At 40.2% G+C, this 17,327-nt stretch overlaps 1 protein-coding gene and 1 pseudogene across 8 annotated transcripts in view; one reads left to right on the top strand and one right to left on the bottom strand.

Annotated features, from left to right (window-relative positions):
• The window catches only part of LOC140513769 (TP53-binding protein 1-like), a 130,744-nt gene extending 118,476 nt beyond the window's left edge, over positions 1-12,268 (bottom strand). For all 8 annotated transcript variants that reach the window (XR_011970322.1, XR_011970323.1, XM_072623725.1 and 5 more), the window contains exon 1: positions 12,043-12,268. Coding sequence is in view for 6 of the 8 variants with exons in the window: in XM_072623725.1 (XP_072479826.1) it covers positions 12,043-12,268 (226 nt within the window). In the remaining 2 variants the exon portion in view is untranslated. The remainder of the gene's footprint in view (positions 1-12,042) is intronic.
• LOC140513816 (enhancer of rudimentary homolog pseudogene) overlaps positions 1-17,327 on the top strand; it is an 87,207-nt pseudogene that overhangs the window by 38,339 nt on the left and 31,541 nt on the right.

The raw sequence follows: 17,327 nt of genomic DNA, 5'->3' as shown, positions 1-17,327 counted from the left end.
TGAAGTTTTGTCTGTTTTTACTATTTTGAAATTTGTATTTCAAAATAATGGGTTTTATTTGCAATCCCTATGTATTTTATTTTATGCATTTAAAAACATTATTCTGAGAAGGGGTCCATAGGCTTCACTAGATTGCCACACACAAAAAGTTAAGAACCTCTGCTTTATAAAGAAAAAAACTTATGAGGAAGCATCCTGTCCCAGTTTCCTGCTTATCTCAGTTGTAAAATCCCTGTTCATGACTTTTTTGAGGGGACCATTTTTCTAAATTGCAAAGGAAGAGAAAACAGTTTAGAATCAGTAAAAGTGCTTTGCAATTTCCCAAATAGAATCCAGTTTGATTTCTTCCTCCTATCCAATTCTGGGTTTAGGCAATTGTTTATGTCCAGTGTCTATCACAAAAAAAAAAAAAAAAAAAAAAAAAGATGGATTAATTCCATGTGCCATCTCTCCAGTTAAGTATCATGATCTTGATCTGTGCAATATACATGCTTCATCCATGTCTGTGTGGACTGCTAAGACAATCTTTTAAGAAGCTATTGAGTATCTTGGTTCATTCATTCAACAAAGAATTTATCAAATACCTATGAACTGCCCCCACTACATTATATGAGTCCCTTCCCTCAGGCAACTTACAGGCTATTAGAGAGAAACATGGGTCTTTTCTCAGGCTTCATGCTTCTTGACCTCTCTGTAAACTTTGAGCCTGTGTTTACCTTCTTCTCCTTTTCTGGGATACTTTCTTCTGGTACTCCTCCTTCCTAATTGACCACCCCTTTTGCTCTTCTTTGCTGGAGCTTCATCCAAATCATACCCACTTACCACAGATGTGCCATAGCTATCTGTCCTGGGCCCTCTTCCTCTTCTTTTACTTGGTGATTTTGTTAGTTTCCATGGATACAATGATTATTTCTATGCTGGTGATTAAGAAAAATCTACTTTATCCCACATTAACCTCTCTTCTGACCTCCAGTCTTACATCTCCAGCTGCCTATTATTGGACATCTCAAACTGGACATCCCATAGATATCATAAACTCAGCATGTCCAAAACCGAACTCATTATCTTTACCTCCAAACTGAATCCTCTTCCTAACTTTCCTTGTGCTTTGTAGAGTGTCACTAGTCTTCCAGTCACTTAGGAAGAAGGATTGGTCCAAATCTGAGAGGAATTTGCCTGTATTACAACCCTGAGGGGAGCAGTTGTACCATCTGGCAGTTTCCTTTTTAAAATAATTATTATTGTTATCCAGCTGCTAGGTTCAGCTGTTTACATGCTGTCAAAAGAGTACAAGTGATGTCGCTGTTTTTCAATTTCAGTGCCCTGGGCCAAACTTGATTTTCCACACCTTGGTTATAACACTGCCTTGTGCTGTTTCACTTTGTTTTTTATTAACGTCTGATAAAGTAACAAATGGCATACTTATCAAATTTTCAGATGACAAAGTTAGAAAGAATAACTAACATATTGGAGGACAGGTTTGAGAAAGATCTCTTTAGTATAGAACTGTTGTGGTTTCATGATAATGTTGTGGTCGAACTATCTCAAAAAATTCAGTCAGACCATCTCTAATCCAAGCATAGACATTTCTTGAGATTGATGCTTCCTAGGAAGCCCAAGAGGGCCCAGCAACTTCAGAGAAAGCAAGATGGATTTTTATAGGGTAAAGATGCGATTACGTAACAAATTATGAATATTAAGAAGACAGGAGGAGTTTGTTAAGGATTAGGTTATAGGGGAGGAGTCCCAGCCACGGTCGAATTGTGTATGCAAATACCTACAATGCATACAGAAAAATCCATGGCAGGGTATGAATGTATGATAATGACATAATGGGCCTCTCTATGTCATAGGTTCACCGAAAGGATAGATTTTGCTGTTACCGAGCAGGTGCTTACTTAGAGAAAGTTCCTTCTGTTGTTTTGGGGTCCACATCCTGCATGGGCATCCTGGTGGTGCTGCTTTCTGATTGGCCAAGGATGGTCCTGTCTGAGACTAGATGGATGTGGTTGTGGTTGAGTGCATGAATACACCTGCTGTTTCTGTGGGAAGTATGAGGAATGGGTCTGGAACCAGTGACTGGCTAGAGACAGTGACTGGGATCTCATCTCAGGGACACTGCTGCTGTTCTGTGAGACATAGGAGTTCATGGACACACCTGTTCTAGTGAGCAGTGAGGCATATATAAAGAAGTTCGGATATTGAGTTAGGGATGGGGGAGTGGTGAAGTAGGGGTAATGGGACTGTAAGGAAGTTAGAATATTGGGGGTGGGGGCAGCTTTATTAGGATTCCATCCAAACTGACAACTTACTCCTCTACTCAGTTCTCTGGAAAAACAAATGAAACTTGTGAACCATCCTTCACTTAACAGCAATTTCTTCATGCCTTGTAGCTTCCTTTATAGCAAGAATGGAATCACCTCCCTGATGTCATGGTCCTCTTGGAGAATGAGGGACAAACAATGACAAATTTTGATCCCTGAAACTTTTTTTTTCCCTTAAGCACCTGACAACGCCCAATCACTCTGGCCCTCATTGACTAGAGAATGATAGGTCCCAGGCCACTCCCTACTTGGTCATTGTTTGGATCCTGATGGTCTCAGAGTGAACGTAGACAGCAGTGAGGTGTCAGACAAGAACAACAAAGTTTTCAGATCAGCGTTACAAACATTAATCTGTTGGTTCTCTAAATGTGTGATCTTGTCTAATGAGTCAATATATTGAAACAACTGACTTGCATTTATACTGACACTATTGCTTGCTATTGTTTCTCCTTGGTTCTTGAAGAGGATCATGACTCCAGGAAAATGATGCTACCACAGGCAAGTGAATTGGATATAGGGAGGGAGGGCTGTGCCAAGTCACCAGCCTCACATTCTTCTCCAAAGCCATCTATAGATCAGGATGACTAGAGATGGCCCTAGATGCAGTAGAGACTTTGGCCTTTCTAAGCTAAGGTCTTTAACAGGTCTCAGTTTGACTGAGGCAATGCCTGTTCACTGATAAAGAAATGAGGCAGAGAATGGGCTCTTTACCTCGTCAAAAAAAAAAAAAAAAACCCAAACAAACCCCAGATCCCAGTCTGGAAGGGAAATGAACAAAATTGTTTGGTAATTCAAACATTCTTTCACCTTGTCATTTTTTAGGGCTAGGGTGAAAACTGATCTTTTCCAATCCTGTGGCTACTGTTGAGTTTTTCAAATTTGCCAACATACTGAATGGAACACTTTAACAGCATCATCTCTTAGAATTTTAAATAATTCAACTGAAATTCCATCACCCTTACTAGTATTCCTGTTAGCAATTCTTCTCCTTCTCCAAGATGTCTGGCTCTAGATCAGTAACCATACCATTATCACTGAGGTTAAAGATCTTTCTTGAATACTCTTTCTGTATATTCTTGCCACCTCTTTTTTTATCTCTTCTACTTCTCATAAGTCCCTACCATTTTTATTTTTTTACCATATCCATTTTTGCATGAAACATTCCCTTGATATATCTACTTTTCTTGAAGACATCTCTTGTCTTTTCCATTTTATTGTTTTCTTCTATTTCTTTGCATTGTTCATTTAAGAAAACCTTATCTGTCCTTGGTATTCTCTGGAATTCTGCCTTCAGTTGGACATATCTTTCCTTTTCTCTTTTACCTTTCACTTTCCATCTTTCCTCAGCTATTTGTAAAGCCTTATTAGACAGATATTTTGCTTTCTTGCTTTTCTTTTTCTCTGGGATATTTTTGTCCCTGCCCCTGTACAATATTGTGATCCTCTGTCCATAGTTCTTTAGGCACTCTTTCTACCAGCTCTAATCCCTTAAATCTATTCATCACCTCTACTTCGTATTCTTAAAATATATTGCTTAGGTCATACCTATGGGGTCTGATGGTTTACCCTACTTTCTTCAATTTAAGTTTAAATTTTGCAACAAGAATCGTCACAGTGAGCTCTAAGTCATGTTTTAATTGACTATAGAGTTTCTCCACCTTTAGCTGCAAAGTATATAGTCAGTCGGATTTCAATATTGACCATCTGTGTTGTCCATGTGTAGAATCACCTTTTGGATTGTTGTAAAAAAGTGTTTGCTCTGACCAGTGAGTTATCTTGACAAAACTCTGTTAGTCTCCGTCCCACTTCATTTGCACTCCAAGACCAAACTTACCTGTTATTCCAGTTATCTTTTGATTTTGTGCTTAAGCATTCCAATCCCCTGTGATGTAGGTGACATCTTTTTTGGTTGTTGTTTTTAGAAGATGTTGTAGGTCTTCAGAGAACTGAGCAGTTTTGGCCTCTTTGGAATCAGTGGCTGGAACATAGACTTGTAGATCTGAAAACTACGTGATGCTTAACCCACTTGATCCCTTTCTCATGCTCCCATCACCATCATCACAGAAATGGAAGGGGGCCACATATTAGTCAGGACTATTTTGCATTTTTACCTCTTTGGTGCCTGGGTCACCATGGCCAAAGAATTCATCACTTTATGGCCAAACTTCTGGTAATGTCTCCTCATACTTTGCTGTTCCTCATGGAGCAGACACAATCTGTTATCCAAATCATACTCAAAGTTTTTCCTGGTTGTTTGAATATGCCAATGCTTATGCTACCTGACATAGTCTTCAAGAACCCAGTGTTACCTCCATACCATGATGCAGCATCACACTATGATTTCTGTAGAAGAATGCGGAGACATAAAAAATAAGAAATATTATTTGCTTTAGATCTCACTATCTGTTAAGTCCAGTAGGTATTTAGGGAGACTACTTGAGATAGGTTGTGATCCCCAATCAGATACTGTACATGGTTCACGAGAGGACAGATATTGTCTGTGGGTAAATAGAACAGAAAGTATTGTGATGAGGTCTCTCTATGCTTTAAGCATTTTTTCTCTGGGGAGTACATAATAGGGAATCTGTGTGAAAAAATGTTGTTGCATATTTTCTTCCAGTTGAGGAGGGAAACGAGAGGAGGGGGGGAAAAGCACAATTCAAGGAGAGGAAAGAAAGTTAGAGATGGCTGGGTGAGGAGTTTAATTACCCTGGCCATCTAAGACCCTGTCATACTGTTGCCCCCTGAGACTTTACCTTGAGCCTAGACTGTAGAGGACTTGACCAGAAGTCTGGTAAAGCAGAGGAAGGCAGTGGAGTTAGACTGAGGAAGCTGCCTGATCAAACTGCCAATCCAGAAACATATGGCTGAGATAAAATTGCCAGTAGAATCCTTGTGTATATGTGAGTGCCCATGTTTTTGTGAAGGAAAGAAAGGAAACTAGCAATGTTGTGCCTTTCTAGTTGAAAATAGGTAAGTCTTTAAGAATTACACATAAACAGCCCACTCTAATGCATTCTCTCTTCTCACTGAGGCTCAAGTCACTCTTATTTTGTCCCAAATAATAAATATGTGCCTGAGGAAGATAGCATATAACTTCAGGTATGATTTAAAAAAAATTCCACTTTCAAAATAAATAAAATAGAAGGTATTTAAATTGCTAAAATATTTCTGAATCTATTAAATAACAGTTCTTATACAGGTTAACTGTGGATTATTTAAGCAAATAAGTTCAAAATCTACTTAGGGCAGGCATTCTTAACCTTTCTGTTTCAAGGACTTGGGTAGTGATCTGGTAGAATCCTGGTCCCCTTTCTCAGTATAATGTTTTTAAATGCACAAAATGAAATACATATGATTATGAAGGAAACAAACTATATTGAAATAAAGTTAACAAAATATTTAAAAGAAAAGAAAGCAACTTCATGGACCCCAGGTTAAGAACTCCTGACTGGGGTCATGAGCTTTTCTAATTGTTGAAGAGAATGGATTTTGCCTCTCTTCCAATTAACTGCCCACTTTTTCATTGAATTCCACACCTGTGAAATGGCCCACTATACTTGGATAGAATTCCAAATAAATGTTATGATCCATGAGGAACTGTGTCATTTTTCATCTTTGCATCTTGAGCATGTAACACTCATAGTAAATGCCTGAATAAATGCTGTCGATTCATCTTAGTATCCTAAAGAACTGGAACAGTGTCTTGTCCACTGTAGGCGGTCAATAACTATTGATGACAACGATGTCCCAGAAGAGGTTTTGTATGAATGGCCACTATGTTCACCAGTGGATCTCCCATTGTTTATGAGGAGTGTATGTGTTCTCAGTGTTTCCATTCACTATACTATCCACTTATATAACCAAGCTAGATCATCTAGTAGTAAAGTTAAATAGAATTAACAATGATAAGCAATAGAAGTTCATATCTCTGTCATTTACACAAGTCATTTAACTTCTTTAGGTCTTGATTTCTTCATCTGTAAGATGACAAAGTGTTTAAGGTCATGTCTAGCTCTTTGGGTTGGATTCTGTGATCCTTCAGACTCACTTTTACGTCAATTGAAGCAGAAGCATATTAGAGCCAGCTGATACTTTGACAAACAATTGTTAAATGATCAGTGCGAGCCCTTACAACTCAGAAATCAGCAAATACTACAAATCAGGACTTGATTTCATGTTCTGTCTAGACATAAGAAAGTGATGGAGAAAATATTAATAATGTTAATAATGTTAACAATGTCCATAAATATTAATGATGCAAATTAAACTTTAAAGTGTCATGCACACTTCTTTTTCCTTAGAAGACTGGTAGTTAAACATTTACCAGCACACAGTAAACAGGTTTTGCCAACACAATAGACGTCTATGTCAATTTTCACTGAATATTCTGCCGTGTAAGCAGGTCAGATTTTTGTGAAAAGCAATCCCTGTAGCTTCTATCTCTTGGACTAATCATCTTTTTTATCTTTTCTCATAGTTTTTCCTTCCTTCTTATCTCTTTAAAACCTGACTAAAAGTATGTCTTTTCTACCTGACCCTTTCCTTAAGTTTTCCTTCATCATTTACTTGCATGACACTCAGTGTATGTAACAAACGCTGATTTGCAGGTCATTGTGGTGGGTACCACTGGAAAGGCCTTTGAGGAGCAGAGTCTTCTGGATCTTAAAGAACAAAAAAAAAGGAACTAGTTTGCACAATCTATTTCTCATGTTTTTTTACTCTACATAAGACAGAACCTGTTATCTTACTGAATTTGAGACTATTTCCTTTTTATTTTGCTTTCTCAGCATTTCATAATTTGGCTGACTGTGCCACACCTATTTCTAATAATAGCATCCAGCATTTATATAGCATTTTAAGGTTTGCAAAGTACTTCACAAATCTTATCTCTTTTGATCCTCATAACTCTGGGAGGCATATGCTATCATTATCCCCATTATATAGATAAGGAAACAGGTGGAGAGAGGATAAGTGACTTACACACAGTGTAAATAGGATTAAAACTCAGGTCTTCCTGACTCCAAGTGCACTCCTCTTTCCACTAGCTATCTAGGTTTTAAGGGTTTGACATAATAAATACAGTAGAGAAAAGCTGTAAGGAGGTCAGAGGCTTGTGCCTGGACTTTTTGGGAATTCTCAGTGAATAAAGTTTTGGAGAGATACCTAGAAAAGACACGTTTTAATGTGACTATCTCCCTAAAAAGATGCTAGAGGTGATCACCTATACTCCACACTTTTTGGATGCTGTGACCATTTTCTCCTTAGGCTTATAGTCTAGGAAATGCAGAAGATAAAAGTGGAGAAGAGTTGGGTGTATCCTAGTTTTAGAGCTAAGATGACTTAATCAAACCTCAGTATCATGATTTAGCAATGATAATTATAAAATAAAATAGTCTAGAATTTTCTGACAAACTCATCAAACAAAAAAAGTAGACTTTACATGTTTTTTAAAATGCCTATGAAGAAGCAGAGACTCATCTATCCTCTGTACGTTACAAATGCCCAAACCAACAAATCCTGAAATTGAAGACCATTAGTTAAGTTGGACTTGTCTCTCTCTATTGCATAGAACAGATGACCAGACTCATACAATTCACTTTGCAAGTCATGGCATCATGTTCCTGATGTCAAGGTCCTCTTCAATAATAAAGGACAAATCACATACAATACAAGGCCAGATGACACTTGGAATCAGAAGACACAAAAATTTAGGAGGTAAGAACTTAAAGGACTATATATATTAAAATAGGTCAAGAAAAATTATTTTGTGATAAACAATAAAACTCCATTAAAATGATGATGTCAAGGCAAATTCATGCTACATACAGGGTTTTTTTTTTTTTGTATTAGTATAGATTTACTCTGTGCTACATGATCTGACACCATGAATGACTGAATTTGTAGCGTATATAAGGGCGAGATTTTATTTTCATTATGGGCATGAAGAATTTTTCCCCCTTAAAACTGATTGTTTGGAAATGTAAACCTGTACTTAGAATCATTTATTTAGAGCTAGAAGGGGCCTGGAAGGTCATCTAATCTAACCCTCTTTTTACAACTGAGAAAACTGAGGCACAAAGGAATTAGGTGACTTGTCCAAGATCATACAAGTAAGAAGTGACAGTGAGAATTTGAACCCAGATTCTCTGAGTCTAGAACCAGTGCTCTTTCCACCATACCAGGCTACTCTCAATGAATTAGACTTATTTTTCATTACCTTTGTTTTTGATGAATAAAAAATGAGATCTATTATGAATTTGCTTTTCTAGGACTGAGTATTGTACAAAATCATTTTTATTTTGTAAGCAACAAAGGTGATACCTGCCTTCATGATTCATTCCTGTCATCCAGCACAGAAGTTCACCTCTCACCCACCTCACCCCCCACATACACTCACAAACTCTAAAAAGAAATGATTTTTTTTTCCAACGTAGTGTTCTGGATTAGTCATTTCTGAGATATGATTCCTTCATAAGATTCATTGTAGACAATGCTACTTCCCAACATTACCTCTCAGACAGAACAGTTGTATCTCTGCTAGTATATAAAATATCCTTTATATATAGTACATAGTAGTAGTATAGTAGTATGCTGTCTGAAATATTTAGTACATAAAACAAAATCTTTAAGCAGACAGAAAGGGAAATGCCCTTGCAACACATTTAATTTCTATCTTTGGTGTTAAGATAATTTTTCTAGATAAATTGTTTTTGATTCTGGAGTGTTAGAAAGTCTGGAGATATGTCACCATTTCTCCATATATTTATTTAACACAGTGTTCCAACAGAGAGCTTCAATTTGGAAGACAGAGGCAGAAGACCAGGACTGCGATCCTAACACATAATCAGATCGGAGCTAAGAGCCTGAAAGTCTCATACTCCTGAGTCCTAGTTAGAAACTGCACAAAGATAAGGAAATGAATCGTGTTTCTAGTGTTCTCCAGTGTGGCCACTATAGTAAGGGCCTGCAGAGATCCTATTATTCAACACACATGCACCAACACACATGCACAAACACACATACAACACACACACACACACACACACAACACCCCAAACTTTCATTTAACAGAGTTTGCCTTTCTATGAATTTTAGATTTCTCTAGACTGGATCCTGCAAGTTAATAGTTTCTCTCTCAAAAAAGCTATGGGATTTAAAAAAACAATGAACATTATCAAACCCATAAAATGTAAAATGAAAATGCTAAGCTCCATTGTAACCTTAAGGTTTTTCTTTTTTAAAGTGGTCACAGTTGTGAAGAAGCCTTAAATAAAATTTCATGCTCAAAATGAAACAGTAGTTTGCCAAGGAAGATTAGTTAATTCAGCTGCATTGCTTTAGACTTTAGATTGCATGCTAGATAGGGACTGAATTTGAATCATGCTCCTACTTGGGTACATTGGAAAGTTTTTCAGATAAATCCTTGGAATTCATCTCACTCTTGAAGAGTTTTCTTAATCTTTTTCATTCTAGTTGTTTTACTTATGTGGATAGACAGAAAGAAACACTCCTCCAGGGCCTATAGGGCAATTTAAACATAAAATAACACAATGGATTGATTTAATCAACTGCTTTCGTGGCAGCCTCACTTTGGGGGAAATAAACAACCATTCATAAACATCACCTAGATTTACTGCTTCAATCGGAAGATTTCATAACCGATTCTGGCCTCTGCAGTGAAAGACCTACCAAAGTCTTAACAATGAAACACTTCTGGGTTTTGTTGTAAGTGTTGTTGTCATTAAAAGGCTTACAGATTCCGCTAGTGGAGAGCTTGAAGTGGGAACAAAGGAAGGACACAAGAAACCCCAGCAGGGAAGCAATTCGTTTCTGATTCTGCAACCAAGAGGTAAACTTCCCTAAGGAAAAGTGATTTTGGTGCCTTCACACTCTCTCTCTCTCTCTCTGTCTCTCTGTCTCTGTCTCTGTCTCTGTCTCTGTCTGTCTCTCTGTTTCTCTGTCTCTGTCTCTCTCTCTGTCTTTGTCTCTGTCTCTCTCTGTCTCTTTCTCTCTCTCTCTGTCTCTGTCTCTGTCTCTCTCTCTGTCTCTGTCTCTCTCTCTCTCTCTCTCCCCACCCCCACCCCCCAATCCAGTTAAGGTACCTATGCTTTCTTTAAGTCTCCATGACCGAGTTAGATGAGTTAAGGTGAGTTATATCTGGAAAGCCCATTCCTAGATAATGCAGAAAGGAGGACACAGATAGCATTTTGATTTTCCCTTAACATCAATGCATTAAGGAAGTAGCCTAGCACAGAAGAGAGAGGTCAGACTCGGGAGTCAGATAATACCTGAGTTCATACAATGTGACCTTGGGCAAAGCCCCTAACTTTTCAGCGCATTAGGCGACTCTCTAAAACCAACGAATTGCCGATCTGCACCATTGGAGTGGTTTTTCGCGACTGGAAGATCCCCACTCTTGAAATCACAAGTTCCAGTTAAACAAGGGGATGGGTTGGGGAGATTAGTTTCAACATTGGTTTGTATTAACCCCTAGGCAACTGAACTTTCTACGGGGTTGTTTGTAAAGGTTTGACCAGATCGGGCCTGCCCAGAAGACGAGTTCCTGAGACGATTTGGGACTGCAAAAGTGCCCGGAGCTCCAGGTTTTCTGGTGAAACAGAATCTTTCCCCCCAGATTTCCTGTCACCGCTTCTTATCTAGAGCATGAGCGGCGACTACCCCTTTGAGTGACAGTCTAGGGGGAAAGGGAACAGGGAAGACGGGGTTTGGGATGCGCATCTACAACTTTTAACAGTACCTTCCAATATGTACACGAGTAAGACTGAGCATTTCAGTGGGAGAGGGAGAAAATGTCATCTAGGGCTGGACTAAGTGTGGGGCTAAGTGGAGATCCTGGAATCTCCAACTTTGTGCACCTCTAGGGGCTCCTGGCTCACTTTGGTTTAAAAGCGCACACACGTTCCCCTGAGCCAGTCGCCTTTTACCTGGTGCGCAAAGGCACAGGTGAAAGGTTCTCTCACTGAGCCTACTACATTCGCACGACCTTTCGGTTTTTCCTTCTCCCAGCTCTCCAACTTTGCTCAACCAGTAAGAGATAGGAGACTGGCGCCAACGGACACACATACCACACACATACACACACACACACACACACACTACATCACGCATACACTGTAGCACGCACAAAAACACACGCACAAGCACACCTGAGAAGCTCACATTCTCCTTCCCCTCTTTCTTTCACCCACCATCACTGCCGCCACCGCCTCACTATCGAGTCCTCTGACTCAATCCCTTCTGTGCCCAGATCGGAAAGGATGATCACCCAGACTGAACCCCAAGTCTCAAGTCTTCCCCAATAAGGCGCTGCTTCCCAGCGCCTTTTCCTAACGGATGGGGTGTCTTCCCGCCTTTTAGGGGAACAAGAGACGGTCTGAGAAAGTGGAAAACCAGTAAGGTGTAGGAAAGCGGAACAGGCGCTTCCTCGACAGGCTTGACCTCCACGGGTTTCCACTGCAGAGAAGGAACCTGCAGCTCGGGACAGTTCCTTCTCTGGAGCTCACAGTCCTTCTCGGGATCGTGGCTGTCAGCAGACAGCTCTGCCCGAGGAGAGCAAGGAAGGAGGATCCCAGCATGGATTGGGGGCTGTGGGGTGCGCTGATGGAAGGGCTCGAGATTCACTAGAGGAAAGCTCTCCTTGTGGGGTCTGCGTCCAAGCAGGACCTGGAACTGGCATCTGTCGGGTTAAACTCACCTGTTCCGAAGCGTCCTTTTATTTTCTCTTCTCTTTGTGACCTGGGGGTTTTGTAAGTCTTCCTGAGTCGCTGGGACTGCCCCAGGGGCTGATTCCGCGTCCCCCGACCCCCCCTGGGGCGGCACACCCGGCTAGCTTGGGAGCTGCGACTGTGTCTGCGCGGCTGGATTGGCCCCCGAGTCCATGGAGGGCGCGCCGAGTGCCTCAGCATCTCGGCGTCTCCCATTTAAATGTCCGCCGGCTGCACGCCGCGCTCCTGGGCCTCGCCACATCATTGGCCAGGCGCCGCCCGGCCCGGCCCGCTATTCCGCCCCCTTTTCCCGTTACTGAGTCCCCCTCCTTTCTTCTCTCCCCATACACCCCCCCTCCCCGGCTCCCAGCGGGGACCCCTACCAGACTGAACCCGCCTCCTTTTCTCCTCCCTCCCCAAAGCCCCCTCCCTCTACCTGGGCCAGCGGGGAGAGGTCACCCCAGGGGACCGCTCCTGGAATGCACAGCAAATCACATTTTCCGCTCCCGTTAGAAGGGGAAGATCGGTAGGAAATCCCCCAGCCTTCCCACCCCCCTCATTTTCTCCTCCCCTGGCCCCAGAGCTTTGCCTTTCTCTCCTTCTGAGGTTTCTTTCATTGCCCTGTGGCTCCCTACATCCCTGTCGCTCGCGATCTCCTGATAGAGGAAATCGGTGTCACGACAGAGGATGCGGTCATTTTCGTCCAACTTAAGATCGATCAGAGAAAGTGGGACCCTGAGGGCTCGGGGATCCCAGGGGGTTGATTCTAGGCCCCCAGATTTGAAATGGACCTCAAAGACCCTCTTAGGCACCAACAACTCAAGTACCACGGACCTCTGAGCACTTAATCAACCTATCAACATTTCTTCTTCCATCCCCGAACTCTCCTTTCCAGGGTTTCTTTTAAATGCAGACTAGCTTTTTAAATGCAGACTAGGCTACAGATGTTTTGCGGTATCCTTCTGAAGTAAGGGAAAGTCGAGGAAAAAAAACCTGAAGAGACAAAACTTAGTTGACCCCACAGAGGAAAATATTTACTTATGGAGAATCAGGTAACTGAAGCAATCGGAGATAATTAAATCTCGAAAATCTAACTCGAGAAAAGTTAGATGCAGAAATACAATATTTAAAGAGTCTGTTAGGCTTTGGATGTATATGCTCACCCATATTATGATTATTCATCCAATTAATATATGAGACATGTCTAGGTACCCGAATATTGTGTTTGTGTGTGTGTGTGTGTGTGTTTGTTTAAATAGGAGTAAGGACTTTTCATATTTGCCTTCTTTGGCCATCCCATTCTCATGTCATACAGAAGAAAAAAAAATGCATCCATTTAGTCGGCTTAAAAAAAAAAAGACTGTGGAAATTGTTTTGTGTGTATCTTCCATGACCCATAGGGGAAAACTGGCCAGTTTTCTTCATTTGCAATCAGCCTTGCCTGGATGTAGAAAACATTAAAAGTTATGCAAAATAACGTTTTCCAAGAAGCAAATCTGAATGTTAGCTTCATTTGTGACCATGAAATCTACTGAGAGAGAGAGAGAGAGAGAGAGAGAGAGAGAGAGAGAGAGAGAGAGAGAGAGAGAGAGTTTAAGAGCCAGTTTTCACGACATACAAAATCAGAAAAAGACAGTTTCCTTTTGGAAAATGAACTTGCTACTGATCTAAAGTCAGAGACAAAGATCCTAATGGTTTTAAATGACCTTACATGTATTTTCCAAATTCATTTCTTGGAATGAACAACTTCCACAAACATATGGACTATAACATCTGAATGGGTGCCTTATGTCAAACCACTTTAAAATCCAATAGCCATCTGAAGAGAGTGGTTAAAATAGTCATACATGTAAAATATTAGGGTGTGACTATCTGACCAAGAATTACATTAGACAAAGCCTAAACTGGACTGTCCTGATTTAAATTTGTGGAGCCAAATTCTGTCACTGAATAAACTACTCTTCAGTGTTTCAGATGCCTAATCTCACTGGTGCCAGTGTTGTCTCCAACTGACAAAGATTATTATCCCTCACATTTTAATCTTTGTGATTTTTGTGTCTGGAAAAATCTATTATCTGGTGATCAGTCTTCCCTACCACCTTTGAGCATAATGCTCTTTATTCTCTTCTTTAAATGCATCCTATAAATATTGTGCACTTTGCTAGGACTAAAGAACTAGTTTATTACATCATGAGGTCTATAGTGGTGAGCTTCTCAGTATTTAGCTAGGTTAGTGTTACTCAAAAGTTGTTCTGCCCATGAAAGGCCCATTCTAGGATCCTTTCCAGCTCAGTAGAGACCTCCATAGTTTGTACTCAGTTCTCAATGGCTATAAATTAGGAACAAAGTGGACATGTTATGGCAATTCATTAACAGTAAGACTATCCCTAATTCCAGTGCCATTTTAAAATATTTTGATGCCTTTGTGTGTATGTGCATATGTGTGTGTGTGTGTGTGTGTGTGTGAGACAGACAGACAGAGACAGAGAGACTTTTCACAGAAGGGAAGGAAGGGAGGGAAAGAGAAAGGGAGGAAGATTTCATTTTTAGAGACTAGTAAACTTTTTAAGAATTTACTCTTCTTTATTCAATAATCAAACTAAGTAAATTGTGGAGCTCAGTAATGATAATAAGTGAGAACATTTATTCCCTTGAATTCAGCAAATATTTATCAAGTGCCTACTATGTGCAAGGCACTATGCTAAGTAATAGGTATAAAAAGACAAAAATGAAACAGACCCTGCCTTCAAAGAACTTATATTCCAATGTGGGGAGGAGTTTGCAACATGTATGTAGAGAAGTAAACAAAAAAAATTAGGCAAAGAAATATAAACTAATTCCAAGGGGGAAAGACTGCTAATATCTAGGGGACTTGGCAATAATATACAAAACTTCCATATGCATTGTTGCTCTAGCATCTTCCTCATGCGGTAAGGAAAACTATTTGGATAGTCATCAGTTTCATTTGTTTGCATGGTGAAGCAATAGAGGAAAGGACTTGGATTTGCTGAAACTGACTGAAGAAGTAGATTCTCACATCCAGTGGTCTATTGTAATGATGTGAAGGGCCATTAAAAACCTCTAAGGTTGTTGTCTTTGACCTTAGATTAGCAGGCTTCAGAGTCAGGAAGCTCCAGGTTCAACTCCTGCCTCTGGTACTAGTATATGACACTCCACAAGTAATAACCTCTCGGAGGTCCCCCACACCCGCAGTTTTCTAGGGTTTTAAATTTCTGAACAACTATCATTCTGGTTGGGTAGAGTGAGTTTCCTAACCAGATGAATGAAACCACCCCCACCCCCCAAATGTGTTTATAGTGCAAGCTATCTATGAATTCTGATATGGGTGGAAGATCCAATTGAATATGAGTTCTTCCAGGACAGGGATTGTTTTTCATTTTTGCATTTGTATCTATCCCTAGCCTAACCATAACTTGCTTGTAGTGGAAGCTTAATAAATGCTTGTGGAGTGGAGCTGAATTGAACTGAAGCATAGGAAACTAAACCAAAGTTGCTGGGGGTCAGGGTGGGAGTAGAATGGAAAGGTCAAACCAGTTTCTATTTTTAGTAGGTATAGAGTAGGGAGACAAGTGTACTAAGTGGGTTTGTACAAGGATAAAACGTTTCTTAACAACAACCACTTCACCATAACATTTTTTTTTTTTCAAAATCATTGTTGGGCTACTACATAGATATTGTAGGCAGCTAGGTGACAGAGGATAGAGCCCTGGTCTCAGTCAGGAGGACTTGAGTTCAAATCTGCCTCAGATGCTTACTAGCTACGTGACCCTGAATAAGTCATTTAACCTTGTTTGCCTCAGTTACTCATCTGTAAACTGAACTAGAGAAGGAAATGGCAAATCACTCCAGTATCTCTGCCAAGAAAACCTCAAATGGAGTCACAGAGAGTCAGACACATGACTAAAATGACTCAACAACAATGAGTAGATATACATTGAAAACAGGATACATAAATCCTAATCTGAGTTTGACTACTAATTTGAAAGTACATTTGCAACTGATCACCAAGGAGCGTGTTAGTTTGCTCTTGCTGGGCTTCTACCGTTTGGTTTGAGAATTGAATTACCTAGTAATGTCTATAGATCAGGTGTAAGAAGACCTTGAAATTTTTGTAGACATGGTGAACTGGAATACATCATTCCACTAATTTCTCTACCTAAAAGATGCCATCTGGAAGACATTGTTTATAAAGTATACCACACCTCTCAGCTTCAGTTTCCTCATCTATAAAATAAGAAATAATGGGTTGAAAAAGATGGTCTCTAAGGTCCCTGACTCTAAACCTGTGATTCTGTAATCTCTCTCTCTCTCTCTCTCTCTCTCTCTCTCTCTCTCTCTCTCTCTCTCTCTCTCTCTCTCTCTCTCTCTCTCTCTCTCTCTCTCTCTCTCTCTCTCTCTCTCTCTCTCTCTCTCTCTCTCTCTCTCTCTCTCTCTCCTCCTCCTCCTCCTCCTCCTCCCCCCCTTTCCACTCTCCCTCTGATGAGATCTTCAAATAGTATAGTCCTTCAGAGTTTCACAGTACCATATTCATTCAAAATTGACTAATAATACTTGCTATCTTTAATGCTTTAAAGTTTACAAAATGTTCCATTACAAAATTCCTTGATGTCATCATAATTAGCTATCATTCCATCTCCCCCTGAGCCTCATTTCTCCTAAACCTATTCTTTATCCTCAAGAGAACCTCTAGCCTCTCTACCCCTCCCTGTTCTCCCAGGCTCCATTCTGGCTTTGCTTTCCTCCTTTCCAAATATTGATTCTACAGATAACCAATTCAAATCCCTATTGTCCCTTCCTGTCAATTCCCTGCCCTCTTATCTATTGCACTCATACCTAAGCAAACTGTAACCTCAGATTACCCTTACCACCCGCGTCCACTCCTACTCAAGGACCACTGAAGGATGTTGGTGGAAGTCAAGAAACCACATTGTTTGAATCTGTTACAACTTTACATAATTTAATCTCAACTGGGATTTCACTATATCAATATTATTCCTTTACACATCCTTAATAGCTTCTCCCATCCACCTCAGTGGTTGTTTCAGATTTTCTCTTCTCGCCTCAAAGCTCCCACAACACTCTTTCCCCTTTCCTCTTAGCATAGTACTTTCCTTTATATTTTATTGAGAAAATATCTTAATAAAAGCTTATTGAATTGAAGGAAGAGGAGTGCATTGCGGAGGTTCACCAAAGATGATAAGGAACCATTATACTCATCAGAAGACGTGAAAACTGTTTTATTTTTGCTCTGATT

The sequence above is a fragment of the Notamacropus eugenii genome, chromosome 7 (genome assembly GCF_028372415.1).
Source record: "Notamacropus eugenii isolate mMacEug1 chromosome 7, mMacEug1.pri_v2, whole genome shotgun sequence".
Lineage (NCBI taxonomy): Eukaryota > Metazoa > Chordata > Mammalia > Diprotodontia > Macropodidae > Notamacropus > Notamacropus eugenii.
Note: the sequence above shows the minus strand (reverse complement) of the source record. Positions and strands in the feature narration are given on the sequence as shown.